This window comes from Quercus suber, unplaced genomic scaffold, assembly GCF_002906115.3.
Source record: "Quercus suber isolate HL8 unplaced genomic scaffold, Cork oak 2.0 scaffold_379, whole genome shotgun sequence".
Taxonomy (NCBI): Eukaryota; Viridiplantae; Streptophyta; class Magnoliopsida; order Fagales; family Fagaceae; genus Quercus; species Quercus suber.
In genome coordinates this window covers 102993-125377 of record NW_027069831.1, presented here as the reverse complement: position 1 = coordinate 125377, position 22385 = coordinate 102993, and the positions used below count along the sequence as shown (strand labels likewise).

The following is a 22385-nucleotide window of genomic DNA, read 5'->3' as shown; positions in this document are numbered from 1 at the left end:
AAATGTACATGCAAGTTAGACTTTAGAATAACTCAGATGTTATATGACGTAAATCCTAATGGTACATTTGAATCCTAATGGTACATTTGGGTGTCAAGCTTGTTAAGTATTAAAAATGACATCTTTAACATCAAAGCATAAAAAGGGAAAATGGAAGAAAAGAAAAGCAAAAGAAAGACAGAGTAAGTATGTGGAAATCCTAAGAATAGGGATAAAAAAACCACGGTGGGAGGAAGGATGGAGTATCCTTATCCCTTAAAGACTATGCAATATTAAGAAAGATTAAGAATTACATAGCATTTCCCTTCCCAAAACCTTTACACTTTTTTTGCTCTCTTTCTCTACCTAAATTTTCCTTCTTGTTGTCATTGCTTAACAACATTCTCCTTTTATAGTATGAGAAATGTTGCTAGCTATACAAGGACAGGGTGCCTCACTCTCATTGCCCCTTACAAACCCAAAATACAACTACCACTAGCACTATTCCGTAGCTAAAAGAGAGAGAAAAACCATATTTGTCAAGGTGTAGGCTGAAGGGTGGCTTGTACTATCATTAAGGACAAGCAAAGAGAGAAGGAGAGGAAATTAAGCATGAGGCCTGAGGACATTACACGTGTCCTTGGCCGTGGTCTAAACTTGTACTATCCAACGAGAGGTGTCTTGTAGCATCTAACCAAAATGGGCTGAATTCTCTCTCATGATAATGCTAAGTGTCCATGCCAGACTACACACTTCTCTTCCTCCAATGGCATTTACGCTAATGGCATGAGCCAAATGCGCAACTCCCCTCACCAAAGTCCCTGCTTTTCTAACTCAAAGTTGTCCACATGTAAGGCCAAGATGTAGCAAAGTCAGTATGCTCATTTACACCAGCTTGTGTTCTGTATAGACGCTAAGGTTTTTTTTTTTTTTTTTTTTTTGATGTGTATGTTTGCTGCTAGGTAAAGAAAAAATTATTTTATTTAAAATATTTTAAAAGGCCAAGTTGTTTGTTTTGGGTAAAATTTGTTGGTCAGGCTTAATTTTTAAGTTTTGCTATTGGTATTTTTTGTGCTAATTTTTTTTGGACTCGTATATTTTGTTTAAAATTTTAGATCTATAGATTTTTTATAGCCTCTAAAGGAGGAAAATGTTAAAGACACAAACATTTTTCCATAAAATAATGATGTCCAAACCCACCCTCCCCACCCCCCCCCCCCCTTCTCCCAAGTCCAAGGTTTAGCTCCATCATTGATTGAATCCTATCATATAAAATAAAATTAGATATCCAAATTCATCACACGATCACAAGCTAGTCTAAATCAAAAGGTATAAATATAAGATTCTACACACAAGAAGGCATTTGGTATCAAATAATACCATGTCAACAGTATCAAAATCCAATAAATGTGTGACATGTCAGCCAAAAATAACTATCCCACTAACAAATGAAAGACATGTAAGTTGGTAGTTATTTTTATACACATTTCTCTCATTAATTGGTTTTGATATGGATGACATGATAGCATTTGATAGAAAATATTTTTCCTACAGACAATCCTTCCTGAATTTAATACCGTGCATCAAACTGTTTATTATTTCAGACGTTATCTTTTTCCTAATTTTACCATTATCATTGAGAATCCGTAGTCCAAACAAGTAGCAACTCACTAGAAAAACAAACGTAATACAAAGACATCAATACAAACCATTTCTTTGCAACAACAGTGAAGCACCAACACTTAGGAAATTCAACAATATCATCAGGCTCCGCTGGATTCATAAGTTTTTCTTGAACCACCAATGCCATCGTTATCATCATTTTCTTTTGAGCAAGTCGTTGGCCATTAGAGCAAAGGCTTCCACTTTTGTATGGGTTTTGAGGGATTTTGAGTAAATGGGAACTTTGGATAGATTGAACATGTTGGAGGAAGGTTCCCAAAACAATTCAAGAAGTTCTTCTCCAAAGAAGTCACCTGCTTCAAGACGCTCAGCACATCGGGAGGCAGTTCCTGTTCCTTCACCATTACTGCTGCTAGGAAAGGCCCATGCACTGCCGTCTGTAATCAAGAAAACCGCATCCATAGGCTCTCCCTCCGAACAATGTAGCACTGCTCGTTGTAGTACACTGGCTTGAGAGAGTTGCAGATGTCACACAACAAATTTTCATGCTCAGGATTAGCCAAGCTATTCTTTTTTTGGATCATGAACTGAGCAAGAAAAAATATTAGTTGAAGTGCAAATCTATTTCCTAACCAAAAAAAGAAGAAGTTTTTTTAATAAGTAAAATAGAAGTGTTTTATAGACTAATTTTTTAATATATTAATATACACCAAATAAAGTTTAGAGTTCTATATATATCACTATAGAGTTGCAACCATTAATTTTTATGTTATCCCTTTTATCTAGTACAAAATTAACAATTTTACAAACTAAAAGCATTCATAGCAAAGATGTGAAAAAAGCTAAAAAGCTATTTTAACAACTCAAATCATGAAAATCAGGCTGCATCAAAGTTGCTATATCTAAAATTTTTAGCTTTCAGCTACAGTAAGCTGTTATCTATAATAGCTCACTGTAGCATCAACTTAAACATAAAACTCAAATTTTTATACTACCATCTCTCTTCCTACAATTAAAATTCATTTCTTTCTCACTCTCTCCAATGTTTCTCTCTTTATTCTCCTCCCTCTCAAACCCAATGTCTTTATTCTACCATCTCCTTCCTTTACTTATTTTTTTATTCCTCTCATCTCTCATTTTCTCTCTTCTCTCACTCTCTTGGCTGTGTTGTGGGTTATGGTGGTTCTGTTTGTGGTTGTGGGTCTCAGTGGTTCAATCGTGATTATGGGTGACTGATTTGTGGTTGGATTGATTTTGGAATGAGTTATGGTGGGTTTATGATGGTTGAAGTTCTGTGGGGTTTTTTTTTTTTCTCTAGAGAGTTGCTTTTTTCTTGTTTGTGCTTGAAGTTTATGAGTTTTTTTGTCCGGTGGTGGTGGTGGTAGTTGGCAGTGGTTGAAGTTTGTGGGTTTTTTTTCCTCCAACAAGTTGCTTTTTTTCTTGTTTGTGGTTGAAGTTTTATGGTTTTTTTTCTTCTTCAGTGGGGGTGTTGGTAGTGGCTAGCAGTGGTTGAAGTTTGTGGGTTTTTTTTTTTTTTTGGTTCCGGTGGTGGTGGCTGGCTGTGGGTTGTGGGTTCTTGTTTTATGTTTTTTTTAACCAGTGGTGGCAATAGGTATGGGCCGCAGAGAAGAGAAGAGAAAGAGATGGAGGAGAAGAATAGAAGATGGAGAAAGAGAAGACTAAGAATAAAAAATGAATAAAGAGAAAATATTTAAATGAAGCGGTAAAAAAATAGAAAATTTAATGTAGGGTGTATTGTAAAGTAAAAAATTAAAATAAATAAAGTAAGGTTTTGAGTTGCTCAAAACTAAAATTTTTAGTTCCTTTGATGTGAATGGTCTAATTAGAAAAGAACTGTCAAAATTTATATTTAGATCACATGTGATGAAAATTATATATTGTTAAGAAAATGATAATGAGAGAGAGGGAGAGATCGTGAGAATTTAAGGCTAACTCTTTTTTATTATTTGTAAGGATATTATGTGACAATGACATGCATCATTTAAGAAGACCAAAAAGTCTTTTATTTATTTATTTATTAAGAAACAAACACACATGGGAGAAAAAAAGAGATTCTAAATCCAAACTAATTTGGAAAGAAATTGTTTCAAACTCCGGCGATATCTTTTTATCGGGTGTGAATTTTAAAAATCAAGCTTTAGATTGCACGTTCTTATTATATCTTTCATGTTTGCAAAATTCAAAGAATATCAAAGATCGATAGATATGTCATCAATGAAAATGTTTAAATTTTAAGCATTTGTGATATAAAATTATGCATAAAAAGTTAATTTATTAATTGAATAGTAAAAACATTAGATTTGAATGAAATTTGACATGCGTGTTAAAGTACATGAAATTCAATGGTTTGATTTTCAAAATTCACATTTAATAAAAAGATATATGAAAAATTTAATAGGTATTTTTGTAAATTAGTTTGTAGACAAACTTTGTCCTGATAAGAATATGCATATATGTATGTATTTGGTATAGGCACCTCTAGAGTGGGTATTCCAATATTTAATATGTATCAAACACAAACACGCCTCGTACACTTGTTAAACACTTATTCAAAAAAAATATTGATCTTGACATTAAACAAAAATAAATATTTCAATAAATATTGGACAAAAACTTTTTCTAACTTTTGTAGATAATAAAGGTATGCAAGATGCTCGTATCATTTATAAAACAAGATGCTCATATTAGTGCCAGCTCTAGGAAATTTTTAAGAGCTGTCACTAAGAAAATTAAATTATATAAAATTTAATAAAAAGATAACTTAAATATATCAACATCACAACAACAACAACATGAAAATACATGAATTATTACAATTTTTTCCTACTAACAAAGAGAAAAAGAAAGAAATGTACTAATAAGAAATAAAGTGGTAATTGAGAATGCTAAGATTAGAGTAATAAAGTAAGAATTGAAATGATAATAGAAAAGAGAAAGAAAAATGGATGATTTTGTTACAACTATGAGCTGGTTTGCCAAGGATAGCAAAATTATTGCGATTGCAAAACCAAAAAAAGCATAACTGCCAACACTGCCAAAGAACCTATGAAATTAGAGATTATTTTTATAAGATATGTTGAAAGAATTACAAATTTGAATGATTATTTTTATTTTTTCTTTTTGAATAGGTATTTTGTTGAATAATTTGTTTACTAGTTGTTGTTTGATCTAGTATTGTTTTTGTTTGGGTTATTTTTGTTGTTATTTGGGCTTTCTTTTTGTCATTTAAGGGTTTTTTTTTTTTAGGGGTTAAGAATTATGTTTGGAGAGCCAAAATTATTTTTGGAATATTGCTACATCTACAACATTTAAAAAAAAAAAAAATAAAAAAATTGTATGCACTAATTTGCTATTAGTGGGTTAAAAAGTGATGTCAATGTTGGGTTCAAATTAGAATTAATAGCCACTTTCCGCTTATCACATAAAATTTATTGTAAAATTATTATAAAAATGTTGTGAATGNCGAAATAAAGAGATGGCCTTATTAGCTCGACTCCTCTGCATTTGATCTTAGTTAATCATGGTAATGAGTAGGTCGGGAGGTGATATGTTGTTTAGCACTTGACTTGCAGAGACAAGTTTTGCTTGATATGGCGAGAAGGTCAAAGAGGGCTAAACTAAAGAAGGTGAGAAAGATGAGAACAGAGAGTATAAAAGGGTTCTATGAGATGCCAATAATGAAATAATAAAAAGGAAAAAAAAAATCTAGAATAACAAATTATTACACAACATTTTTGCTCTAATTGTGATGTACCAAATTATGAAAGGTGAAGAAAATATAGTGATCTATGTGTGAGTGATAGAACTCTCGAATAAAGAAGACAAAAAAGATAAGGTGCGTAGAAAATAGACAATAAGGAGTGGGAAAAGAAAAATGATAGTCACGAGAGTGGGAAGGGTCAATTTTTGAATAGTTGAAAGAAATTTTCTTGGAAGCTGGATGCTTGCTTATTTACAAGAGCACCAACCTACGAAGTTTGATTTTTTATTTTTATATTCTCACTTTACAACTAACCATTTTGTCTTCTAAAAAAATAAAGACATGGCCTACGTAGTCCAAGAATGTTAGGAGTATTTTATAATCAATAATTTTGTGACGGCAACATTAACCATGTTTTTCTGCAACTATCCTACCTAGCTAATTGTAAACAGTGAAAAAAAATATTATGATTAATTAATTTGAAACGATTCAGAGGCTCAAATTGGCGACACAAAAGCTGAGCAAAAGAGACGAACCTTACACCGTTCCAAAGTTGACTCCAAAGGTTATGGATAACAAGTGATACAGTGGCGACAACCTTCATACAATCCATACTTGCATAGACCCAGAAAACTTTACTTGAAAAATCAGAATAATGATCCCTGGATAATTAAATGGAAAATAGATTAGACAAAAATACAACCAATTTTTCATTTATTTCAAGAACAAACTCCCAAGTGTGTGCACCATAAAACAAAAGTTTTTTCCAGCAGAAGCAAAAGGAAAAGTAAAGAGTTGTAAATATGTAAGTATGCCCATGGAGAGAAATAACATTTGTATTCATAAAAAAGTAAATGGTACCTGATAAACTCAAGTAGCTCGCATTTTACAAAAATTGGTAGAAACTGGGTTTTTTATAGGATTTTTAAGATTGCGAAGGTGAACGTGAACGTGCAGATACTACAAAGTCATAGTCAAAGTCAACTTCTGCGGTGCAACTGTGCAAGTAAACTAAATAAGCAAAGACCACACGTCAATTTTTCAAGTTTTCCTATACAACAATTTCCTAACATTCTCTGCTTCCCACTAACCATCTAACCCCCTGTACCTTCTACCCACAGAGAGGGAATTGATGAAAGTTGAAACTTATTAGTGGTTTTAGTTTATTTTAGCTACTATTTATGAGTTTTATTGTATTTTTGAGTACTATTTATGAGTCTCACTATATTATTCAACTGATTTTTAGCTTTTTTTCAGTACTTTCAGTCAAAAGTTTTCAGTTTTAACTAAATAAATTGTTCTCAAGCGAACTCATAGTGTCTCATATATTAATACAAGGTGTAAGCTAATTTGACAATGTTGTAAAATAAAATAATAATAATAACAAAGACTTCAAATATGTTCGAAGCTATTCTGCTTCAACCCATTATATAACAACTAAAAAAATTATCCATATGCAGTTTTGGTCTATTTTTTTAACGAGACATATGATGTGTTTAAATAATAATAATGGATTAGAAAAATACCTTCAAACATGTTTGGATTCAAAATTTATCTATTATGAATTGTTATAAATTTTTGTTATATCATTAAAAAAAATAATCTTTTCTATAATGGGGAAGTATTTCCGGATTTTTTTTTTTAATTTAATCACAGAATTATAATATTATTTTTTTACAAAGCTTGCCCTACTGAAGTACCAAAAAAGGTGCGCATCGTAGGTTGGTTCTTTGGTTTCCTTTAGAATGAAAGTAGCTCATACAATAAGGCAAGATTTTTTTTTTTTTTTTTTTTTTTGAGAAAGAATAAGGCAAGAATTTAAGACTAGAATTTATTTCCAATCTTTTTTGGATTTATTCACAGTTTTTTTTTTTTTTTTAATGTCATATTCATAGAACTTTTTTTTTTTTTTTTTTTTTTGATGGGATATTCATAGAACTATTGATAAAATACAAATGTGACAAAAACTTACCGTTTACTTATAAACGAGACAAAAACTAACTTTTCAACGTATATTTTGCTAATAATTTTTTTTTTTTATATACCTCCCTTCACATTTAAAATATATATATACAAAGACCATTTGATGTATTAATGTCTCATTTTATTTTTTTAATATCTAACTTTTTTTGCAATATATAACTAATTAACTTTAGAAGCATTTAAGTCATATGTTTCAATAAAGAAATAAATAAATATACATAAATTCTAATAAAATAGTAAAAACATTTATTCCTTTCCAAATATAAATTCTTTTCATTTTAAATTTGGAGATGTAGTTTTATTAGAGGTGCACATGGTCAAATTGAGAAATTTTCAACCCAACCCAACCCAACCAATAATATGTATAGAAACCAACCTAACCTAAGTCACATGGGTCATGATGGGTTGGGTTGAGTTAGTGGATTGTACATACTATGAACATACATATTTTATGGCTTATAAAAATTTGAGTTTCCATAAATTATTTAAAATTTTTTTCAATAAACTATTAAAATTCATATACTATGCTTAAATTATAATCTAAATTTCTAAATTCATCAAAACTAGTTCTTAAAATACCAAAGTCAATCAAATTAAAGAATTAAAATAATGCTAATAAAATAAACTTATATACATGGTGGGTCAGGTTAGGTCATATGGGTAAAAACAACTATTAACTTGATCCTGACCCAACCCAAAGCTCAAAATAAAATTCCAACCCAACTCACCAACTCACAAAACCCAACCAGATGCATCAGATTGGATTGGGTTCAATCGGTTTCGTCAGGTTGGCGTGCATGATGCACACCCTTAAGGCTCTAATGGCGTATGAATCCATGGTTTATTTATTTATTTTTGTTAACACCGTATTTTGGCTACCCTCGATTTGTGTGTCAGACCCTAAAAACCCCAAAAATAACATTTTCTCTCCATGAGGTCACAAGAACTTATATAATGGTGTGGCACAACCCGTTCGGACACCAAAGCGCTCAAAATTCCTTTTTCAGCCAAAATGACCAAAATGCCTCGGTTAAACCTGGGTTAACTAAAGGTCAAACAAGGTCAAAATCCTTACAAAACAATATTTTTGATAGTTTAATATCAAACTCGAGCTCCCCATAGATTTTTAACAAGTTTGATCAGAGTTGACTCCTAGTGGCTTTTCATGTCTCTTACCACTTTCTATGCTTGCCATGTCTATCATGCTTATCTGCTTTATGCCTTTTTCATATACTCTTTGCATCTTTTTCCTTCCATTACTTGTCTACTGGTTTCTTATCTTTGCCTTTGCATTTACACATATGGAGTGAGGACGCGTGGAGCTAGGGCATGATCTCCCAAGCGCAAGCAACAAGGGCGAAGATACAAGCATGTAGATGTAAGCCAATCGGTTATGTTCAGTAGGTTTAGGGTCTAGCTTCTCACCTTTGGTTATATACTCTTCTAAACTCCCCTTCCTTCCCCCTTTTATATCTTAGATAGGTTGTATTAGGTATATCATGTCATGTATCATTTGTCCTCATCTCTAGAATATGGCGACCCCTGTTTATTTTCCTGCACTTATATTTTGGGCCATGCTCTAAGGATGTAGGCATTTAATTTCCCGCTCTGCGTGCTTGCATTGTGCATGATGTATGTATATATATACCCGCTCGCCCCTTCCAATGTGATTGTCAAGTCCATGTCACCTAAGGCCAAGCGATGCCTAATTTCTCCTACGAAAGTAAGGTGACATGCCATCGGATTTTCACCATGGAAATCTGGCACTCTGCTTGAATGCCTTAGGAAAGCATAGATTGGGACCACACCCATTCAAAAGCCAAACCTCAAAGCCCCCATGCATGCAAAGCCCCGAAAGCCAATGCCAAAATCATGTCTTTATTATCAATCTCTAAAAATTAAGGTTTTATCAAAACAAAAGATTGTCCTTGGACATACATTGTGGGGTGCCTAACACCTTCCCTGTATGTAACAAAACTTCCAGATCTAAGAATCAAGATTTTTTGCCATCCACAGTAGATTAGGAAAAATGTCATTTTTCTTAACCTAGAATTGGTAATAAAATCAACTAGAAATAGGGAACCAATCACACCTTAGAAAAACCCAATGATTGGTGGTGACTCCACTTACTTTTGCTAATCCCTTAAAATTTGGCCCAGGTTCCTACCGTAACGCCAAAGGTAGACCTACCTTCCTCCACCAAGAGAGAGAGCACACGAAGGCTCACACAAACCACAACACACACTACAACGCACAATAAGCCGAGAAGGGCTCCAACAGGCCCCGTGTGCGTGGGAGCATTGCCATGGCGAGTGTTCGAACAAAGACCCAACGATGGCAGTTTTTCGCTCTGTTTTCAAGGCCAGGTGTCGATAAACTGGCGACTCCACTGGGGATCGATGAGAGTTTAGCCTTTAGAGCTTTTGATAAAACCATAATCTTTGGACATTGGCTTTCAAAAACACAAAAATTGGCATTGGCCTCTGGGGCTTTCTTTTTGAAAAAGGCTTCTATTATATCCTAGTAGACTATTTTCAAAAGAGCAAAAATTATTTCTTTCGAAAAAATCCTTTGGCGAAAGGGAGGCTTTGAGGTATTTTCACATGGGGCTTTACGGCTTTTCTCACATGCTTCACAACTTTCCTCACATGCTTTATCGCTTTCCTCACATGCTTTACAGCTTTTCTTCACATGCAAACATAGGGTAGCAAAATTTAATTTATGCTACACCTTTATCCACTTTCATATATATATATATATATATAGGGATAATTACAGTAAACCCACATGAGGTTAGGCCCATTTTCACTTTGCTTACCCGTGGTTCAAAACTTATCACTTTACCGACCTGAACTTCAATTCGTTACTCCCCGTTGCCCACCTCACCCTCAGACGTTAGACAAACATGTTTTTATTCCAAATTAGAACATTAAACTTTTTTCTTCTTCAGTGGGGGTGTTGGTAGTGGCTAGCAGTGGTTGAAGTTTGTGGGTTTTTTTTTTTTTTTGGTTCCGGTGGTGGTGGCTGGCTGTGGGTTGTGGGTTCTTGTTTTATGTTTTTTTTAACCAGTGGTGGCAATAGGTATGGGCCGCAGAGAAGAGAAGAGAAAGAGATGGAGGAGAAGAATAGAAGATGGAGAAAGAGAAGACTAAGAATAAAAAATGAATAAAGAGAAAATATTTAAATGAAGCGGTAAAAAAATAGAAAATTTAATGTAGGGTGTATTGTAAAGTAAAAAATTAAAATAAATAAAGTAAGGTTTTGAGTTGCTCAAAACTAAAATTTTTAGTTCCTTTGATGTGAATGGTCTAATTAGAAAAGAACTGTCAAAATTTATATTTAGATCACATGTGATGAAAATTATATATTGTTAAGAAAATGATAATGAGAGAGAGGGAGAGATCGTGAGAATTTAAGGCTAACTCTTTTTTATTATTTGTAAGGATATTATGTGACAATGACATGCATCATTTAAGAAGACCAAAAAGTCTTTTATTTATTTATTTATTAAGAAACAAACACACATGGGAGAAAAAAAGAGATTCTAAATCCAAACTAATTTGGAAAGAAATTGTTTCAAACTCCGGCGATATCTTTTTATCGGGTGTGAATTTTAAAAATCAAGCTTTAGATTGCACGTTCTTATTATATCTTTCATGTTTGCAAAATTCAAAGAATATCAAAGATCGATAGATATGTCATCAATGAAAATGTTTAAATTTTAAGCATTTGTGATATAAAATTATGCATAAAAAGTTAATTTATTAATTGAATAGTAAAAACATTAGATTTGAATGAAATTTGACATGCGTGTTAAAGTACATGAAATTCAATGGTTTGATTTTCAAAATTCACATTTAATAAAAAGATATATGAAAAATTTAATAGGTATTTTTGTAAATTAGTTTGTAGACAAACTTTGTCCTGATAAGAATATGCATATATGTATGTATTTGGTATAGGCACCTCTAGAGTGGGTATTCCAATATTTAATATGTATCAAACACAAACACGCCTCGTACACTTGTTAAACACTTATTCAAAAAAAATATTGATCTTGACATTAAACAAAAATAAATATTTCAATAAATATTGGACAAAAACTTTTTCTAACTTTTGTAGATAATAAAGGTATGCAAGATGCTCGTATCATTTATAAAACAAGATGCTCATATTAGTGCCAGCTCTAGGAAATTTTTAAGAGCTGTCACTAAGAAAATTAAATTATATAAAATTTAATAAAAAGATAACTTAAATATATCAACATCACAACAACAACAACATGAAAATACATGAATTATTACAATTTTTTCCTACTAACAAAGAGAAAAAGAAAGAAATGTACTAATAAGAAATAAAGTGGTAATTGAGAATGCTAAGATTAGAGTAATAAAGTAAGAATTGAAATGATAATAGAAAAGAGAAAGAAAAATGGATGATTTTGTTACAACTATGAGCTGGTTTGCCAAGGATAGCAAAATTATTGCGATTGCAAAACCAAAAAAAGCATAACTGCCAACACTGCCAAAGAACCTATGAAATTAGAGATTATTTTTATAAGATATGTTGAAAGAATTACAAATTTGAATGATTATTTTTATTTTTTCTTTTTGAATAGGTATTTTGTTGAATAATTTGTTTACTAGTTGTTGTTTGATCTAGTATTGTTTTTGTTTGGGTTATTTTTGTTGTTATTTGGGCTTTCTTTTTGTCATTTAAGGGTTTTTTTTTTTTAGGGGTTAAGAATTATGTTTGGAGAGCCAAAATTATTTTTGGAATATTGCTACATCTACAACATTTAAAAAAAAAAAAAATAAAAAAATTGTATGCACTAATTTGCTATTAGTGGGTTAAAAAGTGATGTCAATGTTGGGTTCAAATTAGAATTAATAGCCACTTTCCGCTTATCACATAAAATTTATTGTAAAATTATTATAAAAATGTTGTGAATGTAGCATCACTCTTATTTTGATTGAACCAAAATTTTTGTAATTCTCAAGTTAGGATGGTCAATATTTTTATTAAGGTAGTCAAAATAGATTAGTTTAGTGTGTGTGTATATATAAATATTTTGGCAAGTAGGTAGTCCAGTAACCATCCTGAGTTACATATGGAGCCACCACTTATAATAATATAATCCTTCAATGATATTTATAATACCATTCAATGGCATGTTCAATAATGCCCGGGACAAACAGTTATTTAGCAAATTTATAGAGGCAAAGAAACTCACATTCTTTAGTGGATTAAAGCAGATTTGGTTCTTGACATCCCTTTGAAGTTGTGAAGGAAGTTCAGAGATCAGTATCTCCACATAAATATCTTCTTCTTCCTGAAATTTCTTTTGCATGATCTTAATAATTTCTCTGCTTGTTTCTGTCTTGAGCTCTTTATTTTGAATCCACGAGTTAATGCTTTCTTCTTTCCTTTTCGCGGCTGTTTGGTAGAACTCATCTTTTCAGTTTTTGAAAAGGAAAATCTAGGATTTTTTAAAGAGTTGTACTTGGAAAAAAGTTAATACTTGGAAGAAAAAAGTTGTACGTACTAGAACGTACCTTCTGCGATTGATTTTGAAGTTATCCGCCGCTGCAAATATATCTGTCCCACTTATGCTAGTAAGTTAACTTTGGCATATCTTACAATATACTACAAATTTACAAGCATACATCTCATTGTTCCAAACACATCTTCTTTTTTTGCTTTTTTTGAGAAAGTTGTTCCAAAATTCTTAAGTGGGAGATCCACTAATGAAAAAAAAAAAAAAGCACTCATTACCCTAAAATTGAGAAGTGTAGCTTAGCAATATCTCTCTGGAAAAATTGGAAAAAGAGAAGGTTTGATGGCATAATAAAAGCGAATTGGTCTTGAATTTTTTTTTTTTTTAATAGAATCTTTGACAAAGACCAAAATAATAAATATTATGAGGTTCCAAGGTATTTGGGAAGACCAAAGACAATAAATGTTGTGTGATTCCTAGATGGTTATGTTTGAAGAGAAGAATTCCAAGACAATTTCAACTACTTTACTAAACATCCAAACTCATGTGATGGGATAATTATTAAATTTGGATAAGACATTAACCTAGTCTAAGAGTTGGGTCATTTGGTCATTGGTTCAACTAATGGCTTATCAGTCAAACCACATTATTAAATAAAAATATATATATATATTAAAATAAGTTTGAGATGCCATGAAATAAATATGAAAGTTGGAAAAATTAGCATGTCTAAAATACAAGCCATCTAATATAACTCAATGTTTCCCAAGTGACAACACTAAAAAATAAAAAATAAGAGATAAAAGAATGTCAAAATTGTGGCCAAGTCCTTACTATATAATTTTAAAAAAAGAGTCTTTACTATTTTTTTTTTTTTTTTTTTTACAACACATTTTTTAAAATTTTTAAATAAGAGATAAAAGAATGTCAAAATTGTGGCCAAGTCCTTACTATATAATTTTAAAAAAAGAGTCTTTACTATTTTTTTTTTTTTTTTTTTTACAACACATTTCTTAAAATTCTAGGAATAAAAGCATATCCCAACCTTCTTTTTTTTTATAGGTAATAACAAACTTTATTGATAAGCATATCCCAACCTTCTAAAAGTCACATTTTACATTTACATATTAAAAACCATATATGAATATATTTTCATAAAGATGTTAAATGTTCATGATTAAAAATCATATTTGAAATTTCCTTTGAAAAAATATTTCTTTTTCATATAAAAAATCAGATCTGGAAATTCACTTTCAAAATCATTCTCTTTTGCATATCAAAAACCAGATCTGAATCTATTTTCCTAATAAAAAATCAGATCTAATATTTTTTATATATAATATATATTTCTTTCAATAAAAATAACAATTAACAACAATAGTAAAAACGAGAGCAACAAGTAAAAATAACAGAAATATAAAAATAGCATTATGAGATTGACAATCGTATCAATGTAATAATATAGTAGGATGATTAGTATATTACTTGAAAATTATGGTGTTTCATTCTTCCTATTTAGAAACCACTGTCTCTCTGCTTTATAATTGTACAACTAAGAGCCTAACATTAAATAAAAAATAACAAATAATAAAAAATAAATAAATAGAAGAATTGGATTCGCACCTGAAAATTTCCCATGTAATATAGAAATAGTAACAAGCCAAAGATAGTAATGCAAAGTACAAAGCAGTTTTCCCATACATCGTTACTTATTCGGAGGTTTGAACCAAATGAACTGCAAAAGTGGCACAACTATAAGGTATGAGATGCTAATCTTGAAAATTTATAACTACAATGAATTTACAAAATTTTATAGGGAATGAATAAGTTTAGAGAATATATAAACATATATATATATATATATATTTGTGCGCGTGTGTGTACGTGCATGCGCATGCATGAATCCACTAGGTTACGAGCATAGGTTTTAGGCCCTCCAATCCTAATATGCAAGACGTAGAGTAATGACAATGCTTTTGGCAATCAGAGAAGTCCTGAACCACTTTGCTGATACTCATCTACCAGGGTAACAGTTTTAACATCAAGTATAGAGGTCTGTATGTTGAGCACGAAATCCAAGTCCTCATAGTGGATAAATGCTATGGGATAAACCACCTAGGAAACTAATAGTAACTCTTTTAGTCCGTAATGTAAGCAAAAAACAAATTTAATGCATTGAAATAGCTTAATATGGATCTTCTCAAAAAAATAAAAAGCTTAATATGGAATTGTACAAAGTCTAATATGTGCAAACCTCAGATTTCGCATGCCCCAACAGAAACAGTAGAATATTTTTTGTGGAATATTTTTGGACTCAAGGATATAAGACTGATGAGCGTCCAGATATACTCCAAAATCAAAGAGCTCCACATTTGGCATATTTTTAGGGCAAAAATCATCTATAACGGAGTGATAGCCAAAGTTGTGGTCGCAGTAATAAAAAGAATTTCGGGCACATCCACCATGATTTTCACACGCCATGTACCAGCAAGACACAGTTCGTTGAATAGAGAAACAATACCAAAAGGCTCCTAATACCTAAAAGACGAGCAAATCATTTAACATCAGTAAATTTTGTAGATATCATAACCAAATGTAATAACTATTTCAACTAATACGATAATAATTAAAAGAAAAAAGAAGAAGAGAATAGAATTCAAAAGATATGAAACTACTTAATTTAGTTAAAAGATTTAAAAAAGGAACGAAGTAATACACTGAATTCCAGTAATAATGCCAAGTTTACTTAATTAGCCAATTATGCTCGAGTAATATTGTTTGTGATTTATCACAATATGCAACCATATCGCAAAATAACGAATTGTAGAAAATAAATAACATTAACAATATAGTTACAAAGAAAAAACACTATATACAAAATACTCTCTGGGAGTTTACTACCAACCCTCAAGGAAACAGAGCCACTATAATAGAATGAAAGTTTTAAAATATATTTCGCCATAAATCTATTGCTACCTCATGTAGTGCTTAGTTACATGACGATACTCAACTCCATGACCATTGAATCTTCTATCATGAACTTTATTTCACATGAACGTTCAGCTTGCAAATTCAAGAACCTCTTGAAGATTCTTCATAGCAACTTGACTGTTCTTATTGCAGCAACTTCAACTTGATCACCAAGTCTTGAATCCTTGATCACTGGGTGATGCTTTGAGAGGAATTAGTTAACCCTAACCCTAGATATACAATCCATAGTTCTCCAAAAGTCTAAGTTCATGTCCTCTAGGTTTTCATTTTATACCTTGGCTATGGGGTCAAAGCTTGGATGGCTGATTAAGCTAAATTAGGAATCTATATGCAGGATTCTTGATTGATCAAATTTAGAAAGCTATTTGTCAACATCTCATTTGATCAATTATGTGTAGATTACGTATTGAGATTTCAAACCTTGTAGATCTCCATTAGTCATCCAGAGCACATGTCTTGGACTTTAAATACATCTCAAAGATACTAACAAGTGTATACACCCCATTTTGCACCTCTCATTTAACATCACTTGCATTACATTTGCATATCATCACAATCTCATTTCTCTAAGGCAAGACTGTGATTTTGATCATTTGATCTCTAAATACTTTTCAAAAAAAACAAATCTTGAGGTTACAACAATCAAAATGACAGTTCATGAGCATTAATCAGATCACTGTATTAAAAGATATCAAAGAAATAGTTTAAAGGTAAAGTGCACTTCAATTTTGGTAAAAGTGTCAAGCACACTTAAGTGCATAAGCCTCCTAGAGCATAAGCACAAAAAGCACACTTGATTGCAGTGAAGCGCACCATTTTCAAAGATAATATTTCATAACTTCTAATAGAAATATTCGAAACATATTATAAAAAAAATAAGTACAAAGTTTAGCTTAAAAAAAAATAACATTATTACATATTTTGAAAATTTAATAATTGGATTGTATGCTCTTTATTCTCTATACACATGTCAAAATTGTGTCAATTGGACATTATTTATTATATGATTTATAAGCTTATATTTTATGCATAATTTTAAACTATAAAAACTTGCATTTTAAACAATTTATTGATGACATAGTTATTAATCTTTAATTTGCTAGAAATTTTGCAAGCAAGGAGGGTGTAAAAAGAAAATGTAATCCAATTGTGAATTTGTTAAAATTCACCTCCAATTAAACTTTTTCCAAAAAATAATAATAGCCCAAAATTTCTATTTTTTACCTATTAGGGAAGTCAATTGTATAATGTTTGTAAATTCAATTTTTACCTAAGTTATTACAATCCTTAAAAATTTTATATGGTAAATTGAAAACAATTATCAATGGTCAATATCATAATAATCTAGTCATAGAAAGTTTTATGTATAATATTTTCTATATTTCTCTTGGGCTTTATAAAGTACATAATCATGATAGTTATAATCAAATGATGAATGTCGTTCAATCAACATACATCTAAAAGTCAAAGATCAAAAAGCACAAGAATTGTAAATTAACCTATCTTATGACACGTAAATAAAAAAATAATTTGTATAATACAACACCCTAAAGATAATAGTTGTGTAGTAAATCATTGGTCCATGTTATTTCTTTCAAGATCAAACAATTAATTTTAATGATCCATATCTTTTTTAGCAATAAAATAAAATAAAAACGTGCCTATGCGTGCTTTATTTTTCTTCAAAAAGCTCCCAAAAAAAAAAAAGCGTAAAGCATGCTTCATTAAATGATCTATTTTTTGGCCTCGCAAAGCTTTGAGAGATTGGGGTTTTGAGCTTTGAGCTTAGGCGCACTTACATGAAACCAGTCTTGACCACATGTGATTCTGATCTCTTAAGATATGAAACTACTTAATTTTAAGAGGGGAACCTAAGCACCAATACCAAAGTAACCTAAGTTCTGCCCATAGTTATATAAGATCTAACTTTACCCCAACTCCTCAATAAAAAAATAATAATAAATAATAAAAAATGAACCCATCTCTCTCTCTCTCTCTCTCTCTCTCTCAAAGATAGAGAGAGATGGGTTCAACACTTGCACACTTGCCAAAATTAAATTTAATGAATATGAAATTTCTACACAATCAAACTTACATGGCCGGCAATGATGTATAGAAAGAAATCCAGTGGACCTAGGACCCATAGCCTTTCACCAAGTATCTCATGATTTGATCCCAGATCCTTCCTTGGTAGGTAAATTTGAAAAACTCTTGGCCAATATTGGAAGAAAATAAAAATGTTTAAGATCTGTAATGTTTTTAAAGATTTCATGGCTCTCACGTCTAAGAGTATGCATAACATTACCACCTGAACAAATTACAAGTAGTTCCATGTTTAGAGGTGCTGAATAAAATCTAATTATGCGTACGACAATGTTAATTCAAATAAGACAGTATGCACGTATGAGAAATTGCATCAAATTTCTGTTTTAAACTTATAATTATTCTATTTGAACCCTTTTGTTGTGGAAGAAAAATGTTTTATTTGTCAAAGAAATAATTTAGTTTTCCTTATAAAAGAATTAGTATTATTTGTCCATTAAAAATTAGGTGTTATAGCCGTATGTAGGCACTGCAATTAATAAGTAATTAAGAATTAAATATATGCAACCAAAAAAAAAAAAATGTGATTATGTTTAGAGGTTAACAGATATCTTATTGGTTTTGTGGTCAAAAGATACAGGAGCATGATTTTTTGTTTATTTTTGTAGTCAATAGATACAGATATCATATTTTTGTATATTGGCGTAATTCGAATTAAAACAAACTTATAATGTGTTAGAGCGGTATCTAGGCACCGCTATTGATAAGTAATTAAAGAATTGAAACATATGCAATAAACATGATTGTGTTTGGAGTCTGACAGATATCTTATTGGATTTTTGGTCAAAGATACAGGAGCATGATTTTTTGTTTATTTGCATGGGTGAACACATTGAGTATTGTTTGGGTCATATTTTTGTATTTTGGCATAATCTGAATCAAAACGCACTTTTTATGTATTTGAGTCTTAGTTTAAGTGTGTTCATATTCATAAACAAAGGGAATATACTGAAGACACAAGAAACTACTAAAGAACTGTTGAATCTGCTACCTCAATATCAAGCTCAACTCCACTGCAATGGCTTGGAGGTATGACAAAATTGCTTTCCATAGATTCTATTTTCCCCCATACTCAAGTAGTTAAAGGGTTATTGTAAACTTGCCTCCAACATATAACCAATCCTATTGGGTTTTACAAATTGCAACTTTGGAGAATACCTAGTGTTTCTAAATTTTTTTGTTAGGGAGAATAATGAGAGTTTATACATTATATATAGACCATGAAAATTCAGAAATAAAATGTTATAAGGGCTAAAAAAATGTTAAAAACAATCTCCAAATATTCATAAATGTTTAGATATGAAACGGTGCAACTCTTGGCAATAACTCTGTAAAAAAAAAAAAAATTGCATAATCTCATAAGACATTTGGTCAATGAGCGTTTCAGACAAAAACTCTCGTAAGACATTTGTTAGATGTTCAATCATTCAAAAACACAATTTCAATCAACTCAACATCTATCCAAACATTATAAATGCATTTTTCACTTGATTTTTAATCATTTCTTTCACACTATCTCTTCTAAAGAGATAATATCACTTTTCAACTTGCAAAGTGGAATCAAACGACATTCTTCCACTACCAAAGTGGGATCAAACTTGTACTACAACTTATTTAGATATACAAAATATCCAATGAAAATTTGGTATTTTGATTCTAGGTTGTTGCTAAATTTTAAGCTTTCAGCTGCTCAGGAAGTGACTGGCTGCTCCTTCAATCCAGAGTGGATTCTAGGGGAAGGGCAAGGCATTCAAACAAACAGGGGGCAAGGAAATAGTCTGTTGTGTGTTATATCTATTAATTGACTCTTTTTCCCAATAAAATATTTGAGAATTTGTTTTGAGCTTAATGAGATTTAGGTTAATTTGTGTTTTTTAAAGGATTGTGAGTGCATTGATATTTGTAAGTTCGTAAGTGAGGTCTATAAAAATTTATCAAATGTGTAATACATATCTTTGATAATAAATTTTAACTGTTGTTGCAAATGAATGAAAACATGTGATTTGTTGAACTATGTTAAATTTTTGTGTCGTTAAACCTCAGTTTACATGATTGTGCTTTTGTTAGTCCGAAACTACAAGAAGATGTGAAAAATGTATTTTGCAACCAAGAATTTAGCTTTAGTCTACTCCATTACCTGTGGGATGGGAAGAAAAACTAAAATGTCAAATAGAAAGTGTCGATGCAAGAAAAATTTTCTGAGATCTGCATAAAGAGAAGCAGGATTTTAGTATTCGGGGAGCCAAATTATAAATAATTATTTTTTTAATTAAGAATTAGAAATATACTCAGGGTTCATTTGGGAATAGCTTATTTAGCTAAAGCTAAAAACTTTTTGCTGAAAGTGTAGAAAAAAAGTTGAAAAATAAGTTAAATAGTACAATAAAACTCATGAATAGTATCAAAAAGTACAGTAGGATTCATGAATAGTAGCAAAAATAAGTTAAAATTGAAAATAAGCTGAAAATTTCAACTCATCCTAAACGATCTCTTAGAGTGTGTTTGGGACTAGCTTATAAGCTAGCTTTTTGTTTTTTGTTTTTTTTATTTTTATTTTTTTTACAGCTTTTTGAAAACCTCTTTTTTTTTTTTTTTTCTTACTTTTTTAAAGTACAAGTATACTTTAACACACTTTTTGTAAAAAGTTAAATAAGTTGTTCCCAAACAACACTAAAAAACAAAATGCTAGCTTATAAGCTAGTCCCAAACACACATAAGATGCATTACTAAATACTATGAAAAAAATAAAACTAGTACCAATTCAATATAACAATATATAAACAAATGAAAAGACAAATAAATATTACTCAATGCATTTCAATCCGTCATTTATGAAAAAGAAAAATAATTATTACTCAATGCATTTCAATCAGTCATTTATCAAAAAGAAATTTGACACTCTTTTAAATACAGGAAATCATTTATGATATAAATGATTCTATATTAAGCTCAAGGTAATTTTCCTTTCAATGAACAAAATCAAGTAGTCCTTTAAACAATCATTTTCCATAAGAATAACTAGTAAGCATAATTACAATCACTTTATAAACAAGTTGGTAGATCTTTATCTTTAAATCACTATCAACCATTTGGTACCATTCAAAAAGAAATGGTGAATAATTTTTATAAAAAAAATTATATATATGTGCGTGTACTTCAGATTTACTACCATTCCATCAAAATTTTGAAGAAAAAACACACACATGGACACCTGTACATGCAACATATATAAGATCAAGAAAGCAACTCAGAATTAATATTTAGTAAAAAAACTGGGGGGTGTAGTATGGATTGTTGATATCATTATTATTTTTTTTGCTTATGTTGTTATTATTATTTAACTAGGTTCATTTTATTTATTTATTTATTTATTTTTATTGGAGAGATATTACGTAGATTACAATTTAGATAGCATGTAATTATGTTGATATTTACCCTTAACAGGTGTTGAGTGGGAGGAGCCGATTGGGCCAGTGGGGGCCATGGTCTCCGTTGGTCTTGACGCGGCTCCTTTTCTTTCTGCGTGTAACTTATTTTTTAATTTTCTTCTATATTTCTGAAATTGGTTGCCTAAATACCCAGTATGAAATCGCAGAACTAGGTAACTGATATCAAGGAAAGATCGCGAAACTATAGCTGTGATCCCCAACATTCTGTCTATCTCAACGCATTTCTTGTATTCATTGATCATGAGACCATACAAGAACAAGGGTTCCAGTGATAATGCAATCATGCGCACCAATATAACTATTATATTCCAATCCCATGGAAGAGAATTTACCCATTTAATTATTCTATTCCAATCCCATGGAAGAGAATTCCCTCGTGAGTCCGAACTTGTCTTTTCTGTCGTAGATTCTTTCACTGAAGCAACTTTGCCAACCTCGAGACCCTGCTCTTCAGTATCATTTAGCCTAAATAAAAAGCATGGCAAACATAAAATTAGCTTATGTAACTCTTATCTTATGTACGATGCAGAAGAACCCCAAAATCTTTGACTAGTAGAAGTAACTACATCTACACATCTATTCAATTCTATGGTGGTGTGAAATGAGAAAGGAGAAACTAGAGAGTCCATTTAAAATCCTTGACTATTGTGCCCATAGTTTTAAAAAATGGTACGGTCAAGGTATTGGAATAGTAAATGGTTCTCAGTTTTATGGTCGGACCAAAGTCAAAGTCATATCAATGGTCGAACCAATGATGATGACATAAACAAATAATTAATTAATTAATAATTATAAAATTATACTGTATAAATAAATAAATAATTTTATAACTGTTCATTGTAACTAAAAAATTGAATAATAGTAAAACATTAAACATTGGTATGTAAGCTCACACAATAGTTTTTAATGTTTAAACACTAAAAACTGTAGGCCCCAAAAAGAAGGCTGTGCTTGGTAGGAGTTTTTTTTTTATCAAGAGTGTTTGAGTCGTAGTTCTCAATTTAGGTTGTTTAAAACATGAATTTTCAAAATTCATCTT

At 30.9% G+C, this 22385-nt stretch overlaps 1 protein-coding gene across 8 annotated transcripts in view; it reads right to left on the bottom strand.

Annotated features, from left to right (window-relative positions):
- Nucleotides 1–1544: 1544 nt before the first annotated feature.
- The window catches only part of LOC111986598 (cyclic nucleotide-gated ion channel 1), a 59504-nt gene continuing 38663 nt past the window's right edge, over nt 1545–22385 (bottom strand). For 7 of the 8 annotated variants that reach the window (XM_065760714.1, XM_065760715.1, XM_065760718.1 and 4 more), the window contains 8 exons: nt 21333–21811; nt 20035–20102; nt 17890–18102; nt 15058–15341; nt 14427–14538; nt 12862–12904; nt 12540–12742; nt 1545–2189 (listed from right to left, as the gene is read on the bottom strand). In XM_065760714.1, the coding sequence (XP_065616786.1) occupies nt 2046–2189; nt 12540–12742; nt 12862–12904; nt 14427–14538; nt 15058–15341; nt 17890–18102; nt 20035–20102; nt 21333–21811 (1546 nt within the window). In that variant the 3' untranslated portion in view covers nt 1545–2045. Of the gene's footprint in view, nt 2190–12539; nt 12743–12861; nt 12905–14426; nt 14539–15057; nt 15342–17889; nt 18103–20034; nt 20103–21332; nt 21812–22385 lie in introns of those variants that run through there. The other variant, XM_024018264.2, reaches the window with a different exon arrangement.